The sequence below is a fragment of the Eurypyga helias genome, unplaced genomic scaffold (genome assembly GCF_000690775.1).
Source record: "Eurypyga helias isolate BGI_N326 unplaced genomic scaffold, ASM69077v1 scaffold14331, whole genome shotgun sequence".
Classification (NCBI taxonomy): Eukaryota; Metazoa; Chordata; class Aves; order Eurypygiformes; family Eurypygidae; genus Eurypyga; species Eurypyga helias.
Window position 1 is genome coordinate 58978 of NW_010231619.1, and position 20180 is coordinate 79157.

A 20180-nucleotide genomic window follows, 5' to 3' on the forward strand; every position below is an offset into this window, starting at 1 on the left:
TTTTTAAATGAAAACGGCAACCGCCATTTTAAGTCTTTTTAATACTTGCAGCTCTAGTACTTTTAACTTGTTGGTAACTTTTAGTATTACTTTTTCACATCACGGCACCAGACAACTGTTAAATTTCATTTAATCCTTGACTGGCAGTTGTGTTTGGGACTGCCTTCTATACACACACAATTAAGTCACTACTTTTTTGCTTCAAATTTTTATGAAACAATGGCAGTCTTCAAACTCCGATTTTTATTAGTTCCATTCTTCACAAGCATCATGGGAGTGGCAGAATATATGATGCAAGATGCAGTACTGATGAACTACATCGACCGGCGTTTCCTGTTTTTAGAGGTATGTGCTATCTGTACCATTGTCATGCTGCCTAACTGTAAGGAGATTTGGAAATGTATGAATGTTCTTCTATGTGTGTGAACACACAACAGTATTCTAAACAATATCAGGAAGATAAATTTCGAGATTTTTCAAATAAATAACTATAATTATAGTTAAACTTTAAGCTATAGTGATTCCTAATTACCATACCAATATTTATTGCAGGTTATAATTTCATAACATTATGTTTTTGTTCTGTTATCACTTTTATTTTTTCACAACATCAGTGAAGTTAACTAAATATGCAAATGTTCATAGTACCATCACAGTCTATCCTAGGGAACAGTATAACCATATTGTCACTAGTAGAAACGCTGTCAAGTATTAACAAGGAGAAATTTATCAGGTATTTTTCCTATGTACAGGTGAAACTACCTGGAAGAGTAGCTTAGGAAACATTTGTGTAAACTAGCAGTGTATCTCTACTTTAAATAGTAGTTGAAATAATACCCTTACAGCTGGGAGACTGAAATAGGCATTTGCTTTCAATTAATTATATAAAAGTTCCAGTACCTGCTTCTCTCTCTGCAGTAAAAAAACTACCTGTACTGCAAAATACCCTTGAGGCATCCACAACTTCTCTGGACAACCTGTTCCAGTGCCTCACCACCCTCTCTGGGAAGAACTTCCCCCTGATATCCAATCTAAATCGACCCTCTTTCAGTTTAAAGCCATTGCCCCTTGTCCTGTCACTACAGGCCCTTGTAAAATGTCCCCCTCCAGCTTTCTTGTAGGCATCATTCAGTAAACTCAGACATTCCCTGGTCATACACCTTGAAACAAAACATCTGAAATCTGTGCCTAAGGCACCAAGTCAGAACACTCAGTCGAGCAGTTAGATCTGTTATGATTGTGTGTGTGGTCTTAAATATTGGCTCAGTTTCCTTATCTTCCCAAAGGGGCAGCGGGGCTTCTATTTTCAGGCCACCTACGATCTTTACAGAATAAGCTGCATTACAACAGAGAAACCACTTTCCTCGCCTTTAAAATGTTGATAATCTGAATCTAGATATAAAGAAACATCTGGGTTTTGTTGTGGTTTGGGGTTTTTTGGGGGTTTTTTGTTTGTTTGTTTTTAATACAGAGAATAAATTGGAAAAAAAAAGGCAACTATTCAATCAGATATGTCAGTATGTCCATTTTCCATTTTAAATGGATGAAAAATAGCCACACTAGATACTGTCTTGGTCAGAAGAGGTGTATTTATGTGAAAAGTTCACATTTGTAGATTTCCTGCAGGAAACTTTTTGAGACTGCGTCACCAGCGGCCCCACAGGAGGAGTTCCGAAAAGTTTCTGGAAAGCAAGTAATCTGAGATCATGTGCCCTGAAGTATCTCTGGCTGTTTCCACCAGAACACTTTTCTCTCCTTAGGCAGCAAAACAAAGTATCTGGTTGTCAGTAACCACATCAAGAAAAAAATGTGTATTTTTGTCCAGAACCATGAATGCTAGTGCCAGTCTGATATGTCCTCTTTGTGTAGATATACAGCAACAGACCATCAGTTTGAAATAGATGGGGAGCAGGGGCTCTGGAAAACAGAGAATAGCACAGTTTTTAAAGTAATGATGAATAAGGTGGTAATCTATACACAATATACACCTATATCCATGTATTTTCTTCCTGTGTTCTAACTCAAGAAGAGGCTGGAAAAATGCAACCAAGACATACTGGATTACGTGGAAGAATTCCGAGACTTTTCAAAGATGGTACTGTCACGCCTGGCAGGACTGAACAATTATAAGGCTGAGGTTAAAAATGAAGTAGAGAATTTGCTAACAAGAATTGAACGAGCACAAAGGGACATTGACTATTTTGGATCTGTCACAGATTCTAATACATGTATAGAAGTACATGAAGACCTGGTGAAACAGCAACTATTTGAAGAAGCAGAAGAAAAAAAGAAACTTAAACTCATGTTTAATGCAAGTAAGAAGAGTTTACTTTTCAAAACTTTGATCTGAATGAGCCAGTCCCCTAGCCAATGCATGTATGCTGATAGACGGATTTCCCAGGTTATACCACAGATAATTGCATGGGGTTTTGTCTGTGTAAATACTACCATCAAAAAAAAAAAAAATACATGCATAGAGATAAGGTCTGAGACAAGGAGGAAAGAAGGTAGAATTCAAACATTTATTTTGTAGATGCTCTACTGCATCTGAAATTGATTCTTTGGAAGCTGCTTTCTATTATAAAGTAATGTAAAAAGCCTCTGAAGGTATGGTCTTGCCAAGCCCAGAAAAATAATGCCTGTCCGTTTCAGAGTATTGCACCTATGCCAAGGGATTAATGGTGGTCTTTGGTTTTTGGAGTGGGCAGGGGCAAAACCTCAACTCAGAAGTGAACTCAGGAGTTAATAAAAAGACTTAATTCACTTCTACAATTTGCATCTCTTTTACTGTACTCCACTGTTATTCCTTTCCTTCCTCTCCCCTTCACATAATTTATCAAGAAAGCACATGGACTTAGTGGCAAGCAAAGCACCGTTCTGATTTGAAAATTAAGTGTTAAGGTACCTAGTATGAAGAACATATACATAATCTATACTTTTTAAAACAAATTATTTATAAGTGTCTTTACCTTAAGAAAGTTGTTATAGATGTAAATTACATATTGTAGACATACATGAAGTAGTCTGTTTCATTTTCATTCAAAAGTAGTAGAAAATGAAAAATAAAAAGACTGCCATTTCTTTAAGAAGCCAAGCAAAAGATCTTTAGCATCATCAGTTATACAATTGCACTAACCTCAACAGAATTAGACTGATTTAATTTTACAAATAAGTTTACAATTTGTACCTTGAACTTTTCCAGGAACAGAGTATTAAGGCAGATGGTAACAGAAGCAATCACCCATTCTCTTTGTAAGCTCTAATCCTACACCACAACTGAGTGCTCTGAATATGAAGATTTCTTTTTTCCATATATAGATTTTTTAACATGAGGCATTTTTTTGAGAGTCAGAAAAATTTAGGGATTTTTAAACTGACTGTGGCAAGGACACTTTGAAAATTTTACCTTTCTGAGAGTTTCAGAGGGGAAAAAATCACTTTCCATTTTCCCTTGTTGGAAAATATTACTTTTGATTTTATTTCAGCAGTTCATAGCAACTTTACCTTTGACAATATGAGTCAGATCCATGCTCCATTGAAGCTGATGGTAAACCTAGTCCCTGTGTAGATTTCACAGCACTCAGAAACAGCGGCTCTGCTTCTACGCCATCACATATTAACCAGAAATTACAATTAATTTTGCTGAGTGTCTCCAAAATTCTAGCAAAAAAAAAATGTTTTTTTAAGTCCAACTTTGTTACTGGATTTGGTTCAAGTTCACATAGGCTTGAACATAACAATCCAGCAGAATCACTGTTTTTACATCCAGTAGTTGATATCTCATCCTGCTTTGGATGGGAAACGGGAAATTATCTTCTGCACATTTTGGGGTATGATAAGAAACAGTGGGCTTTGAAGGCATCATTGTGTAGAATATGGAAAAAATTAGGTAAACTTTTTGTTCACTGTGAATGTTTCCGTTTCTCAGTCTTCCTGCAAGATGTTATAAAAGCCAAGGAGAGTTAAAAATCTATCAAGAGAGACACATCATAGATTTCAGACAGTAATCTGGTTATTCCTCCTGTTGCTAAGATGTTGCTAAGGATGACTAGGTATTTTGACTCAACAGTTTTAAGTTTGAAGAATCTATCTAATCAATAAACATTCGTTTCAGGAAAGCTATTGTGGCTTGCTCAGGGAAGGTGCATACAGAGTGAGGACTTCCAACAAAATAATCCATGCTGTAGCAGCATTATCCAAATGATTTGGTTAGAGGGTATCAGTACACATAAACGACATAAAGGTTGCTTTCTACAGGCAACTGGAATCTTGCCACTGACTTCAATAGGTTCATATCAGGCCAAATAGGGAGGCTGGTTTTGCTTTCTCCATTTCATCTGCCAGAACTTCCTGCCTTAGGGATTTGTTTGTTCTGTTTATTAAAACGGCTGCACTTCACTAAAGGCAATTCTTTAAACTTCAAATAGTGTCTCTTGTAATTTATGAGTGCCTTTGGTAAACAAGCTTGCTAATATGCTTTACAGTACAGTTTTTCCTGGAAAGGATGGGACTTGATAAAGATCTTTTTGTCTAAATGTCTGAGTCTTCAGAAGCTTGGTACTTTTTGGTCTGAAGCATCTGTGCAAAGCATATACAGAATTCAATGACGCCAAAACTCACTCTCTCCTGGTGGAATTTTATCCCTATAGTGAGGTAAACAACTATGTAATTCCACCAGTCATGCTTCTATCATAAGAATTGATAACACAAACATCACACCAGTTCATTTAAAGCTCTCCTTGATGTATGGTCATTCCTGATTTTGCAATCCATACATTTGTTCTAGTTCCTTTGTGCTGTAGGTGTTGGGAAAGGAAATGGGAAGATAACCCAGTGTTTTGGCTTTCTGTTGTGATGATCTATTTTTATAGATCATCATACTATAAATACAAAGAAGAGGATAATGGAGGATAAGAGAACTCTTGGAACAAAAATACTGTACACTTGACATATCAGGAAAATGGATTTTAATTTGTATGTCTTCAAGAAGAATTAAATTTGATTATTTTACTGTGTTGTTCTAAACCAGAAGTCACTTCTGTGAAGTAAAAATTACAGTCTTGTAAAAGAACGTACAAGAGTACTCAGAGAATCACTAACTGTGCTCTCGGTCTCCTCTCAGGTATCCCTTTTGGATAACAAATGGTCTATGAGAGCAGAAAAAAGCAGACTGTGTAGCTTAAGGTGTGCAGTTTCCTAAGCAGAAGATGCTGAATATCATATAAAATTGGTTCCAACACTACCTACCATAGCCACGCTACTGACACCTTTACTGATACATTGACCCTGGACTTACAGTTGGATTAAAAAGGAAAAGAAGTAATTCAAAGAAAGGAAACTAGAAAATTCACAGATATTCTAATTTTTTTTTTTTTTTTTTTTGTCTTTGGGTGTTTCCTTGCAGGTTGTGACCACATGCTTGCAGGTATTAAATCCCTAAAGATAGTTAAGAAGACTGGAAATAAGCACGGCTCTTGGATGAAAGATCCTGGCAAAAAGCATACAAAGATTTATTTGTTAAATGGTTCTGTAAATAATGTTGTTTTGGAATGGGCAAATATCATGACATTCATGGAAAGCAATCATACACTAAAAGCTCGCAGAGTCACCTTGCCATTTCCCTGGGAAGGAACTGGCCACATCATATATCAGGGTTCCCTGTTCTATCACAGATATGGCTCCTTGAATGAGATAATTAAATTCAATATCCAGAAAAGAACTATAACTGACCAAATGCTACTGCCAGGGGCTGGAAGGATTCCTGCCTATCAGCTTTCTCCATCTACAAAAATAGATCTTGCAATTGATGAGCAAGGGCTCTGGGCAATCCATGCAGAACCAGAGACTGGAAGAAACATTGTAATTACAAAAATCAACCACATAACCATGGCAATAGAGCACACCTGGGACACATCATGCAATAGCAAGGATGCTGAAGCAGCTTTCATGGTGTGCAACATACTCTATGTTGTATACAACTTTCCTAGTGGAGGCACCTCTCGCATACAATGCGTTTATGATGTCTTGGGTGCTGTAAATACTTATGAAATCCCAGTACTGCACTTTCCAAAACGTCAGGGTAGTCATTCCACTATACATTACAATCCTAAAGAAAAGCAACTCTTCGCTTGGGGTGATGGATTCCAGATCACTTACAAGCTTCTCACAAAGCAAAAAGTTTAGAATCTTCAACAACTTTTCAAATACACTTGAAAGCCAGCAGTCCCATGTCAACATGGTTATTAAGGTGTGTTAAAATGACATTATTCCCATCTGTTGCAACTTTACAATCTACTTTACATAAATTTAGGCTTACATACCCCAGTGATTAAGAATGTGTAAATATTTCATTAATATGAATTACATGATGACTAAATACCACACATGTACAACACCCTCCCCCCCAAATCAGTTTTTTAAGACTAAGTTCAATTAAAAACAATAAGAATCCATCTGTGACATCTTAAAGACTAAGTTTAATTAAAAACAATAAGAATCCATCTGTGACATCTCTTCCTGTCAAAACTATGTATTCTGTTTAAGTGCCATGGAAATCAAATCAGAAGTTCTTCCTGTCCAATATATATTATCTGACAACCTTCAATACCCTGAAGCTCACTGTAGGAAGCCTTCTTGTAAGCACTATAAAACCACATACTTCCAGAGAAATTATCTATAAAGTTTTAACAGGAGAGGTTTAGCATATTACAAAGCATAAGAGTATACATCCTCAGAGACATGCTTCATTTTTAATATATAGTTCTTAGAGTACATTACACCAAGGCTATTCCTAATCATTGAACTCCTAGATTATTTCCATGAAATTTCCACATTTATGTTATCCATGTAGCTGTACAGTCCACTTTTGATCCTGCTAATACAATAGCTACAGCTAAATATTCACTTTCGTCAGCTTTGATTGGCCACCTTTCCATTTTTTTCAGTGTATCACTATTTGAGTCAGAAGGAATGTTCCCATATGATCTATTTTGTACCCTACAGCATTTTCAAATGTTTTCAATATCACACTTTAATTGTTTCCTATCAGTCCTTTCAGCACCTTGTTGTAAGGTATTTTCTAAACACTTCAAATCACTTCATTGCTCATAGCTGAATCTTTCTTACCCTATCCTCTGACTCCAGCGATATACTTGCACAGAAAAGGTGGCCCTGATGAGCACAATAGCGCAAGTGAGGGCATCTCACTGGTCAGTCCTGGTTTTGTGAGTGACAGATAAACTCTAGGTAAATACTAACATATTTTTGTTTCAAAACCAATATTAAAAAACCCCAAGGAAACCCTAGACTTTCACTGGTGAAATACAGGTACTGGCTGCAGTTTTAGGATTTTAATGCCAGTTGCTTTTCTGTTTAATTAAAAAAAAAACCCCACCAAACAAAAAACAAACACACACACACCACCTCTCAAAAAAAAGAAAAAACCAGCACCACCACAAAAAATGGTGCTTGGAAAGCAACCCACAACTGTTTCTACAGAAAGCCCATTTTGTTCTTTACACTGAAAGAACTGTTGTTCTCTTTAAAAATAGCTTCAATAGAACAGCTAAACATCAGGAAATGATTTTGAAAAGGAGTTCCAGAACACAACAAAGAGCGTATGGACTGCTGAGTTGCAACAGTGCTACTCTGCTTTTAGCAAAAAAACCCGTATAGTTTGAAGCAGCCTTAATACAGCATTACTTCTGTGCTACAGAAGCCATAGGAAGTGCAGTTAAAGACATTCTCAAGCTGAAAGTAAGTTGTGCTGGCAGTGATTTCCTGTGTGAGCAATGGGTAAAGGCAGTTTTAATTATTTGGCCTTTTATTCTTCCTCTGTAAAATTACAAACACAGAAACACAAAATGGTATTAGCCACCTTTGGAATGATTAGAGATCTTTCACTGCAAAAGGATGTGCAATTTTCTTTACTTAACAAATAAAAGCCTTTGATGTAAATATGGATTGAGTCTGATCTTTAGAAAAGGCATTCTTGGGATATCCTATGCACCACATTATTACACAACAGAGAAAGACTGCATTATTACTCTATACGGAGATTTCAATGACCAATCCTCAGAAGTTCAGGAAGGGTTCTCTCCGAACCTTGTTGCCCTGAAAACCCAAGATTCAGAGTGAATTAAAGGTGCTGCCTAATTTTGATAAAAGCAGAAAATTTTGTATGGATGAGCTTCACTGGATTATTTAATATTGTACAAAATGCAGAAGAAATGAAAACAAGAAAATAGAATAACAAAGTTTTCACAAATCTCAAAATTGATGTTCAGTTACAAAGAGGGCCAAATTTTCAAGCTTTCTAGTTTCAAAAATATATATGAACAATCAAACAATTTGAAGAGCTGGAATCCCTAGATGTTAATCCTGATACCAATTTGTTGGCAAAACATTTCTGTATAAGCATAAGAGAATGAGGACAGAAGAAGGCATTGTAGAATTAGGTCTCAACTATTCTTTAAAGCCTTTAATGACAGGGACTCCACAACTTTGCCAAGGAATTTACTCATCAATTCACAGGCCAGCCGCTGTTATATTTTTCCTAAAGTACAACTTCAGTTTTCCTTGCTTCAATGCAACCCCATTGATTTTTGCCCTGTCCAGCATAAGAACAAACTTATTTAATAAACCACAGTTACGCAAACCAATAGCCAATCTCAAAGAGGTACCAGGAAAGAATACATACGGAAGAATCTAAGAACAGTGCAAACATGTATCGCCCCCTTTAGTGATTCATGCCACAGGCACTGTCTTTGCGCTCAGTATCACTGAAGACTTTCCATTCATGAATTTCAGAAAATCATAGAATGGTTTTGGTTAGAAGGGGCCTTTAAAGATTATCTAATTGAACCCTCCTGCAATAAGCAAGGACATATTCAGCTAGATCAGGTTGCTCAGAGCCCAGTCCAACCCAACCTTGAAAGTTTCCAGGGATAGGGTATCTACCACCTCTCTGGGCAACGTGTTCCAGTGTTTTCCCACCCTCATCGTACAGAATTTCTTCCTTATATTTAGTCTGAAACTATCTTCTTTTATTTTAAAACGATTACCTCCTGTCCTATCGTTACAGGCCCTACTAAAAAGTCTGTCCCCATCTTGCATATAAGCCCCCTTATTGAAAGTATTGAAAGTACTGGAAGGCCACAATAAGGTCTCCATGCAGCCTCCTCTTCTCTAGGCTAAACAGGCCCAACACAGCCTTTCCTCACAGGAGAGGTGCTCCGTCCCTCTGATCATCTTCACAGTGCTCCCCTGGACCCAGTTAAACAGGTCCATGTGTTTTTTATATTGAGGACTCCAGAGCTGGACACAGTACTCCAGGTAAGGTCTCAACAGAGCAGAGTAGAAGGGCAGAATCACCTCCTCTGACCAGCTGGCCACTCTTGTACTGATGCAGCCCAGGATACAGTTGGCTTTCTGGGCTACAAGTGCACACTGATAGCTCATGTCCAGCTTTTTATCCACCCATAGACCCAGGTCCATCTCCTCAGGGCTGCACTCAAACCCTTTATCACCCAGCCTGTATTTATACCAGGGGTTGCACTGACCCAGGTGCAGGACCTTGCACTCGGCTTTGTTGAACATTATGATGTTCACATGGCCCCACTTCTGGAGCTTCTCCAAGTCCCTCTGAATGGCATCCCATCCCTCAGGTGTGTCAACCACACCACTCAGCTTGGAGCCTCCTGCAAATGTACTGAGGGTGCACTTGATCCCACTGTCTGTGCGACTGATGAAGTCCAATGAACTTCCAACGGTTCTTCCTGGTCTTCCAGTGGACCCACCTCCACTTGAGCGACTGCCATTGCTACCACGTGGCTGATGGTGTCCCCACTCTGATGCTACCTACTCTTCCTCTGCCTCTCCTGCAGTCATCTCTCTTCCTTCCCACGCAGACTCACCTTGCTGCTCTGACATCCCTTTCTTCCAAAGAGGTGAAAACCCTTACCTGGGATTTCTTGTCAATATTTGAGATACATGAGGTTAGAAACAAAATTTTTACTAGGATATGCATGTAAAAATCATTTAAATAGAGGATTATTACACAAGAATGATCTGTGACTTCAAAGTTAATCAAAATTTTCTTAGATGGAAAAGCAAAATATCCAATATATAATTATTAATTGCTAATGCAATGAGTTAGATCATGAACTTCTTAAATGTTTATCTGTTATCAAAATACTCTTTGGTAAATAATCCTTTTACCAGTATTTTTGGGACCAGCAGTGATCTTATACTTTGTACTTTTTTTCTGATCCCTTGTAATGCTTGAAATTATCTGCCACCATTATCAAATATCCAGGAATCAGGTTTGTGAGGTTTTAAATATAGTTTTATCAGAATATATATCTTCAACAACACATGTGCTTTATTAGAATATTTATCATAATATTTAAACAACACTTATGCTCAATTGCTTTTTCTTTTAAAAGCCCAATCTTCTATTGCTTGCACTATCACTGTCCTTCAACTGAGGAGTAGAAGAAAAGTGTCAATGTAATTTCCTGTGTACACACTCAGTTTGAAATCGATACTGTGCCATGTGGAAGGATGGCTCTCCCTGTAACAGCTACAAAGATTACTTTGGCTTTATGCTCATACTGTATTTTTCTAAAAGCAACTTAATGTGTCTGCAAGATGCATGCTAATTTAATGCCAGCTTCCCAGTGCCGCATGAGCAGTTGGTAAAAACAACTCTGACAGAAAAAGTTTTCTTTAGAATAGGTGCAAAACCCAACTTAAAGCTCGTATCTATATGGATCCAGAAAACGGAGGGAACCATCTGAAATCAGATATTTCAGTCCCAGAGGCAATCACCTCTGAAGTGTGTTCAGAACTTGTATCACTGTGGAAAAAGTTATCTCATATCAGGATCTCAAAAAAATCTATTTCAGAACCTTTTTAGCAGAAGCAATTTTGCTGAATGCTATGAATTACTTGCTTTCTCCACCATTTTGGAAGCTAGTGACTCCATCCAGAAAAAATGCATTTCCTATTCAATTGTTTGGCCACAAAATGCAAACATAAACTTGCAGGATTAATGACAGCAGTAAAGTCAGAATGTATTGCTCCAAATTTACAGGACTTGCATGTAGACAGACTGAAGCAGTCTCCAGACTACCTTGCATCCTTTTTCTTTCCATGGCATTAGTATCATAAGAAAAATAACACATTCCTATCCTTGTTGCACATTTGATACAAATATATTCCTAGTCTGTCTTGTCAACAAATAAATTCTTATTAAATTTCAAATATATATAATTAATTCCCCAGCTTACTAAAACCATAATTTATATGATACTTACTTTGAGTAAATATTTTTCTTATTAAATTTGTACTAAAAACAATGGATTTTTTTTACAAACGAATAGGTATAGAGGAGGTACTTTTTCTATATAAGCAATTTAAAATGTTTGCAATGGTTATATACTTGCATGTTTATGTTTTGACATGTACAAGTGCACATACATAAATAAGCAAAACAATAAGGCACACAAATGTACAAATATAAAACAATTCATAGATGTCACTGTAGTTTTCAAAGTGAAGTCAGAACCATAAAACCACATATCTTAAGCTTATTTTGCAACCTGAAACAAATTACCTTCTTTTTCTTAAACATCATTAAAACATTAGAGTTCTCCCCACCAGCAACCATCTCTCTACTCCTGCAACATAAACCTTCATGGGTAGATCAGACACAGCACAGCATTGAAATGCAGGTGGCACAATTAAGTTGCAGTTGATTTTACTGGCTATGATATTAGTGACTCCCTCTAATGGAGCTATAAGGCAGGGAAGGTACTGTTTATCGTATCTTCACAGATAAAGCAAACTTTTGGGTGAAATATTTATATTAACATTTGCTGTCATTATATTTGTCTGATATTACCCACAACATCAAAATAAGTTCAACACTCTTAAGTGTTTGTATTCATAATAATCACATTTAATTTCACCCTTGTTTGTGTCTATGCTAAAAGAATTTATTTGACTGTTCAGTGAGAAAATAAAACATGACATGATTGACTATCCAAGAAAAACAATAAGGAACATTCATAAACAAGATACGAATACTTTTTTTAAAGGAATGCAGTATGTTCACAGAAATAGAATCCTGATACCTGACAACGCTCAAGGAAGACAAAGAAGCAGCTAAATTCATATCCTTATTCGTTCTGTTACTTCAGGGAAACAAATATTCCATCTGTGTACAACTGTACTGAATAAAGTGTTAGGTTTTAGGTTTTCTATGAATGGTGAACTAGGCTTTAATACCAAACAATGCAGCTGTATTTTTTAAAGGAGCCTAAAAGAAGTAAACCTCTTCCTGAGTGTATCAGCTAAAAAGCACATAACAGATCTTAACAGCAGGGAAAAACTGTTTGTAATCACAGAAAGTGAAACATTTCTCAGGCTGAATCTGCAAGTCACAATTCAGATCTGGATGCAGAAAGCCACTGCCTTAAGCTACAGTTATGACAGGAATACAGTCATTATCATACCAGCTAGTTTTTGATGAAGAGGTACATCTTTTGGTTTGACATAAATTCATATTCAGCAAAAAATAAGGATATTATTATTATAAATATGCAAAGAAACCTAGTTGTACAGATTCATTCTAGTTCCATAATAAGAGCAGAACGCTAAAACAAGTATCAGAGGGACAATAAATATGACTGACCATAATTATTTCCTATTCAGAGAGGATTTTTTGGGAGACAGAAACCCCTAACTATTTATTAACAATTCAAAGACAGTTCACATTAAGAAGCTGCAGAGAATAAAGTAGTATGTTATGATAACACACAATAACTTATATATTTTAGCTAAATTTGAATGTGCATAATAAAATTAAACTGCAAATTACCTGAAAGACTTGCTAACTGCCCAAATGTCAAAATTCAGTGGTCATAACTAAGTTTTGCCATTACAGGTTCTGTTTTTATTTGGCCTAATGGAAACTATCATAAAATACAGAAGAAATGTGTCTTGCTTTTAGACAGAGAGAAGCTTATTTAGAGGCTTATATAGCTGCAATAAGTACCAAATCACAACAGGATTTAGAGGTCATTTGCAGTGAAACACAAGTTTTCTCAGAATCAACCAGAACTCCAGAAGCTGAAAACAACCCTTCTGAGATGGCTCATGCTGGTACTTTACTTGGTTCCCCACTGGCTCCAGTCCCAGTGTGGTATAAATGTGCATGAAGCCTGCACAGCTTCTACCCCCAACTTGCAGTCCTGTTCTCCCAGAATGCTACCAGGGTGGGGGGGAGTGGGGAGGCAGGGTGGGGAGGAATGCACGATTCATGAAGAATGTCTCTCTGGTTTCTACCCAGAAATGTATATGTAAGCAGCTCACACGGCTTGGATTCCCTTACGTCCAACCACGGAGATACAACCTGAGACTTCAGTTTGTAGTAAAATCCATGCATCTGTTCAGAGACCATGAAGCACACTAGCCTTGTATTTTGATTTGAGTAAAGAGAGCAAGATGATTTGTTTTGGCCATACAAGAGACAGGAGAATTTTAAAGTGCAGGATACTTTTTATCATCCCCCAGTAACACTTTCAAATTTATATAAAATCTGCCATGAATTAAAATATTCAGCATCTTAGCATCTTAGATTGACTTTCTTGATAATTATCTTTACATTTATAGGCAACACACTGGAAAATTAACATGGCTGTAGTCAGGTTTTATGATATGAGACTTTAGATCCCTGTGATAGTTCACTAAAACATAAAAACATACCAGAAGACATTTTTCTGATAACTTCTAAAATCTAGTGAAAGTGTGGTGACCAGAATGTGGGCAGTCATCTACAAATTAGGCTTACAGCTCAAAGCCAGACAGAGAGAGGACACACATTAGCCAACTCCCCCACCTCCTCCCCACCCAAAAAAAAAAAAAAAAAAAAAGGCAAACAAACAAAAAACCAATCTAGAAGTGAAGAATTGCTGAAAATCTGCACTCTGGTGGATAGACAAAGTAGGTCTTAGGTGCTAGATCAAGCTTCAGAAAAACACAAAGTTTATCTCTGAAGGCAGAGAGCGTAACAAAGGGAACAGGGAAATGGCTAAAGGTCAAATTACAGAAAGAATCCAGAAAGGCTCTTGGACAAGAAACCTGTACTGTGTAGGAACGGGCTACATGTCCCAAGGGAACTGTCAACCCAGGAGTTCCTGTTGCATATGTCAATCATGGCCAATTACTCATCATTTCCAAGCTATGCGTGCTATGGTACACACATATAACTTAGCAGCTACTGGATCCAAGACAACCATTAGAGATAGGGTCCTGCTGCTTTTTTCTGTTGTTGTCTTGGTTTGGGGGCTGGGTTGTTGGGGTTTATTTTGCAATCAATCTTACTGACAGCTTGCAAGCTGACCCTTTAAATAATTTTAGGATGTGTATCAGCAGTCTCAGTTATACTTGACCAACATGTTGCCCACTCTTCCTTAATCTCCTCCTCTATGAAGCCACATTTTAGTAAACACCAGAAAACAACATAAGGAAGCTGATCAGTACACAAATCAAGAGCTCAGGCATGTGACTGAGCTCCTGCATATCAGCTGAGTCACAATAACTGACCTTGCCTGCCCTTGCTAATGTAGAGGTTAGATGAAAGTGGCTTATACTAATCTTCACTGCATGAGAGTTGCAACAAGTCACACACCGCGGCTCATTTCTGTAGCTAAGCAAGCACAGAGTATTTTGTTATCTCAGGCTTACTGTACCATAATACCTAACAGCACGAGCTGGAGCTGCCTAAGGTCTGCCTCTAAATCAAAAGTGAAGGCATGATTTGTTGCAACTGTATGTATGATTATGAGGAAGAGAACTGTGTGATAACAACCATATCAGTCCAAGACAGAAACAAACCAGGGCATTATCTGGTAAAAGGAGTGGTCAGACACACTTGCCTGCTGGCTCAGAACTTGCAGTTAAGACAAATTTGGAATTTTTCTGTAATTATGGTCTCTCCTGTGTTTGAAGGTACAGGATTTTGTGTGGTTTTTTGGTCTTTGTTTTAAGAAGGATCTCATTAAAGCCAGAAACAAACAAACAAAACAGAACAAAACACTACAAACAACTTGAATCACACCTAAACGCTGATTAAAAACTTTCACAAAAAAAGATATCAGAATAATGGATATCTTTTGAGTCAATAAACAGCTTAATAATGTCTTATGTAATTCACGATACTTTCTAGTATGTATTTTTTATCTATCATTTCTCAATGCAACAAATTTAGACAAATACCAAATCCCCCAATTTTATGCGTTCAGTCAGACTGAAACAAGTCCCATAACTCACAATTGCCTCACTAAAGGAGATCCAACAACAGCTTATATGGTAGTCTATTCTCTATACATAAGCATGCAGGAGCTTACAGTAAAAGATCTATTTTCCGTGCTGTAATGAGAAGGCCTTTGCCTGATGGTTAGAGCAGATGCAGATGTTTTGAACAGCTGTGTCAGCGTGAAAAGACCACACCTGCCCTCCGTTAGCTATAATTTACTACGGTAGGCTTGCCAACCCAAAAATTTATAAAATGCCCCAACATATGACGCTAGTATTTACCTGGAAGCCAAGAACGTTCATTCTAAAAACTCTAGAGATCGCCCGGGCCTGATTTACAAGCTGCACACTAGATGGAGCTAGGTCCTTGTGGTACCACGGTCCAAATTGAGATCGTTACAGCTTTCTCGGTCTAATTACCACCAGTTACGTGCAAGTGACCAGATCAACGTCTTGTTTAAATGTCTTTAAAAATGGTGAACAAAAGTAACTGTACGTTCCCGAAAGCCTTTTTTAAGCATGTGTCCACAAAAACTTCTGGAATTTAGACAAAATACTGGGGAAAAAAAACAGCTCAAGTATAGTAGTCTCAAAGAAATATAGATATTAAGGGATTTTTTTTTTTATTAATTCTATTTTGTCTGGCCAAGTAAGAGATATCTGAAAAGACGACTTTTATATCACGTGTACTGCTACAGAACAGTTACGCTCTAAACTAAGAGAGAGAACAAGAATAGCAAGTTCTGGTTTAGTATCAGGTAGCTGCAGCTGACCTGCAAGAGCCCTAGAAAATTTCAAGTGTAATTTTATGTAGAGAAAAAATATCTTTATTTAAACTCTCATCTTGAATATTTCACATTAACTCCACCAAATAACCACAGGGAAAAAACACACTATCTTACCCATTAAAAAAAAAACATACCACGTATGTCAAAAAAAAGGTTGTTGACCCTACCAGAGGGAATTAGTAATATGACTGGCCACAAATCTCTGTTAAAGATAAGGTAGGCTACACTTTCTAATGAGTCATAATGGATTAGCTGTAAGGAGTCAATGGGGAAGGATTTTCCAATCTATTATTTCCTGTGTACAGTTGATTTAATCAAATTTATGTGAAAGAAAATCTCTGAGTATTTAAATGGATTCTTTTTTCACAAAAAAGAGATTACACAGTACTTGCAGCTTTCACAGTCCTGCATCACAATGTTTATTCATTTTTCAATGCTGGTGTTTGATAGCCTGTACAGTCTACGAATGAGTAGTGATTTGGGAAAAACAGTGCAATCACACTGTGACTAACCTTTGCTGTAGTCTTCTTGGGGTAAAGATTTTGATAAAGAAGGGCCTGAGGTCTTAGATCTCTATAGTGAAAATTCTGGAGTAAATTGATAATAAAAAATCAGAATGCTTGGGACTGAATTTGCACTACACTACTTTCAGTTATTTTCCTCTCCTTTATAAACTGCAAAATTAAAGCTTTAATAAAAACTTTTCAGCAAAGATATTGCAAATTGATGTATCAAAACATTAATGTTTGTTCCTGCCTTCTAGCCATGAGCTTCCACTTAGGGAACATAGCCACTTAGCATCTTCATCTAAGTGTCTGTTTTGGCCCTTTCCCTTCAGTGACTCCGAACCTTTTCATCACTTTTCTGTACAATCCAGTAACAAACCAAGCAGACCACTAACATGCATAAGCCTAAGCACCACTCAGGCATACTTGCCAGATGAGGAACATGGCCTGAACTCAAGTATGGGGCCACTCAGCATTGTCAGCATGACCTGTAAACATGACTGTGACACTGAGGAAGAGAAACTCAGATAGTTCTGCTCAATCATGTTTAACAAAATTAAAACATACCCTGGTCATTATATCTGGTTGGGATAAACAGTTACAGAGCTACATGTGGGATCTCAGAGAGAACTTTCCACTGATTTTCAAGATGGAAGAAATGAAGGTGGTCAATAAGCAGTGCCCAGCAGTGTTCTCTTTTGGGGTTCCTAACTTGTTTTAATCATAGGTCTTTTCTGAGAAGGATGGTTCTGCTCTCCCTGAATAAGCTTCATTGTTATATAAGAGAGGCAAAGACAACACAATGCCAGCTTTGTGACAGTAATGTGTCTGCACTACTGCAGAAAAGAAACAAACCACTCTTATGGAAGGGGGGACTTCTGGAATGGTAATTAGCCAAGAGGCCAGGACAGCTGAGGGAGTGCTTCTGAAACCCTCTATGCTGAGAGAGAAAGATACACAGAATTAATCCACTTCAGTTAAAAATGTATTAACAGGATAGATAGGATCAACAAGCTAAAGGTAGCCCAAAATCAGGATTCTCTGTTTTCTGATGGTGTAATAATATTACAGAGTATCAGCATTCCACATATCAAACAATACAGAAACAGAACAGTTAAATGATTACACATGGACACTGCAGCTGTAGCAGGACCGTGGTGTGTGTTCTATGCTTAGCCTGTACTGCTCAACCTTCCCTCTGCTTCTGCCTTTGCTTCCCATGGGAGTGGCAGTAATTGCACAGCTTCTCTCCTGCAGGTCTTTTCCCTCCACTGCACTAGGGCAGGGCCATGGTCGCCTTCCCATGCACTGGCTGACACCGCTTTTCCCAACGAAATACTGAAGAACAGCATGTTCCAGCAGGGTCTTGACTATTCCAGGTCAGGAATAAACAAGAAAAGAGGTAACAACCCTACACGGCTATAAAGGAGTAACTGAGGTCCCAGATGCCACTTCTGTCGTGTGGAAAGTCACCTGTCCTATACCAGTCAGGCTACTGGGGGAAAAGAAGGGGAAAGCAGGCTGGTGTTGAAAAAGACTCCCAGCTTTGCCCAGAGTGTTCTAAATTTCACTGACCCTTTCCCAAATAGCTTAACAATACTGCAACAAGCATTGCTATAGTAATACTTTTTGGTATCCATATTACAAAAGAAGGAAATGTTATCAACCCTCACAATTCTGACCACTCCTCGATGTGACCTATTTAAGATGACTACCTCAAAGCTGAGAGGAAAGACAAGAAAAATTCAAAAGCAAGCCAAATTAACACACAGCCTGTGGATTCTTGCCAGCTTTAATTATTCCTTAGCATGTCCAGAGATGTTTCAAAGGCATTCTACTTCACTTTCCATTTTCTACCTCTCCCACCTTGAGCATGTTTGCTCTGCGAGTGAGGTACAATTCTTTATCTGGAATATCTGGTATGTGATTCATGGTCTTAGTCTCATGCATAAGCTTAAAAGAAAACTGAAATCATACATAACTCTTTACAAGGTCAGAGCATGCATCAGCTGGTAATAGGAAACAAAATGTTTACACATTCCATATAGAGTACAAGTAGGCAAAAAACCAATTCTAAAATTCAGGACAGTTATTATAAGTAATAGAATTACATTAAAATATCATGCATATTAAACATGCTTAGACTATTTAGATGGGAGTCGACATCACCACAGAGGGAAGACAGCAAACAGTGGTGGTTAAAATACAACCACTACACAAACAGCAAAACGTGTGTTAATTTCTTTGTCAATGTAAAAAGTACTTGAAACTTTTCTGCTAAATGCTTGCTGTTGTTTAGTCAACTCCCTAGAAAACTGACATCATCAGAAGTACTTAGCACATGATGCTTTGAAAGAGCTGTGTCAGTATCACACATGTGGAATAACCTGTTTGGGTAAAAACAACCGAAACCCCTAGCAAATTTCAGATCAGCAAGGCACCCAAGGTGACCAGTAAACTCCCAATGACCAAAATTTACAGCACCTTTTATGTTTCTAGAAATAATCCTGGAATCTCTACAAACACAAGAAAAACCTACAACTTTTGAGTGTGAGTCTTTGTTTCATGTGTCTGCTTCCTTGAAGACTTCCTATACTAGAGATTGTTGCATTCATGAACATAGCATTAGAGAATGTTTTTAAAAGAAGAGTCAATGTGAACATGACATAAAACACTCATACCAATATAAATGGCCTATGTTTTTATTTTGGTAATAGAATTAAAATAGATAAGAAGTGTTCTAAGGATAAAAAGAACTAACTTCAAAAAGTTTGGAGAAAGAGAATATTGCATTCCTCAATTAATAACAAAGTTTTTGTTAACTTAGGAAATAGCTGGTATGTAGGAATACACAGCAAAAATCTGCCAGGTAGCACTACTTAAAACAACATAGTTGTGGTGAGTTGTTCTACTTCCAGTAATAATGATACAAAGAAGAAAACCTCAGAAACTGGGGAGGGTGGGAGGCAAGGCGAGTTGTCCATACCCTTTCCTTGACAGTGAAATTCACTGCAGGGCTGATAATAGACAGTCTCCATGTCTGCAGTGAGGTGACAGGAAAGGTTTCTGTGGAGCCAAGGTCTAGCAGGTTGCAGCTCAGCCAGACCTCACCAGTTCCTGCAGGAACATCGTAGCCACAGAAACTGAGGTACTGACGGGCAGGAGAGGTCGAGAGGCACCAACCAGGAACACACCTGAACCCTTGGAACAGGATTTGCCTCCACTGCCTGTCCTGTTAGGGACCAGGCCATGCTCAATAGCCAGGACCCTTGGCACAGCCTTAATTTTACGCTGACATGAGGGGGTGGTGATGGGTATCAGGCATTTTTATGCCGCTACAGGTGCGTGCGCCTACGCTGAGGTGCTGCTGCCAGAGCTCTGATGGTGCTATGAGGAAACGGAGGGTGCCACCTGCCTCCCAGCCTCCCTGCTCGGGCTCCGCGGAACACGTCTGCGCGCGGACCAGACCGACTACAGGTATCCCGAAGCGACCCGTGGGCTCCCGCCGGGCCCAGGCGCGGTGAGGAGGCGCTGAGGCGGCTCCGGAGCAACCCCCGTTCCCGCC

At 38.1% G+C, this 20180-nt stretch overlaps 1 protein-coding gene across 1 annotated transcript; it reads left to right on the plus strand.

Moving 5' to 3' along the window:
• The first annotated feature begins 219 nt into the window (after positions 1–219).
• On the plus strand, positions 220–6183 carry OLFML1 (olfactomedin-like 1). The gene is made up of 3 exons (XM_010161147.1): positions 220–345; positions 2027–2315; positions 5405–6183. The coding sequence occupies exons 1-3, from the start codon at positions 220–222 to the stop codon at positions 6181–6183; spliced, it is 1194 nt and encodes a 397-aa protein (XP_010159449.1).
• Positions 6184–20180: the final 13997 nt, after the last annotated feature.

Coding starts and splice junctions, on each gene's coding strand:
- OLFML1 (XM_010161147.1), top strand. CDS start 220: ATGGCAGTCTTCAAACTCCGATTTTTATTAGTTCCATTCTTCACAAGC. Junction 346..2,026: donor GGCGTTTCCTGTTTTTAGAG/GTATGTGCTATC, acceptor TTCTAACTCAAG/AAGAGGCTGGAAAAATGCAA. Junction 2,316..5,404: donor TAAACTCATGTTTAATGCAA/GTAAGAAGAGTT, acceptor GTTTCCTTGCAG/GTTGTGACCACATGCTTGCA.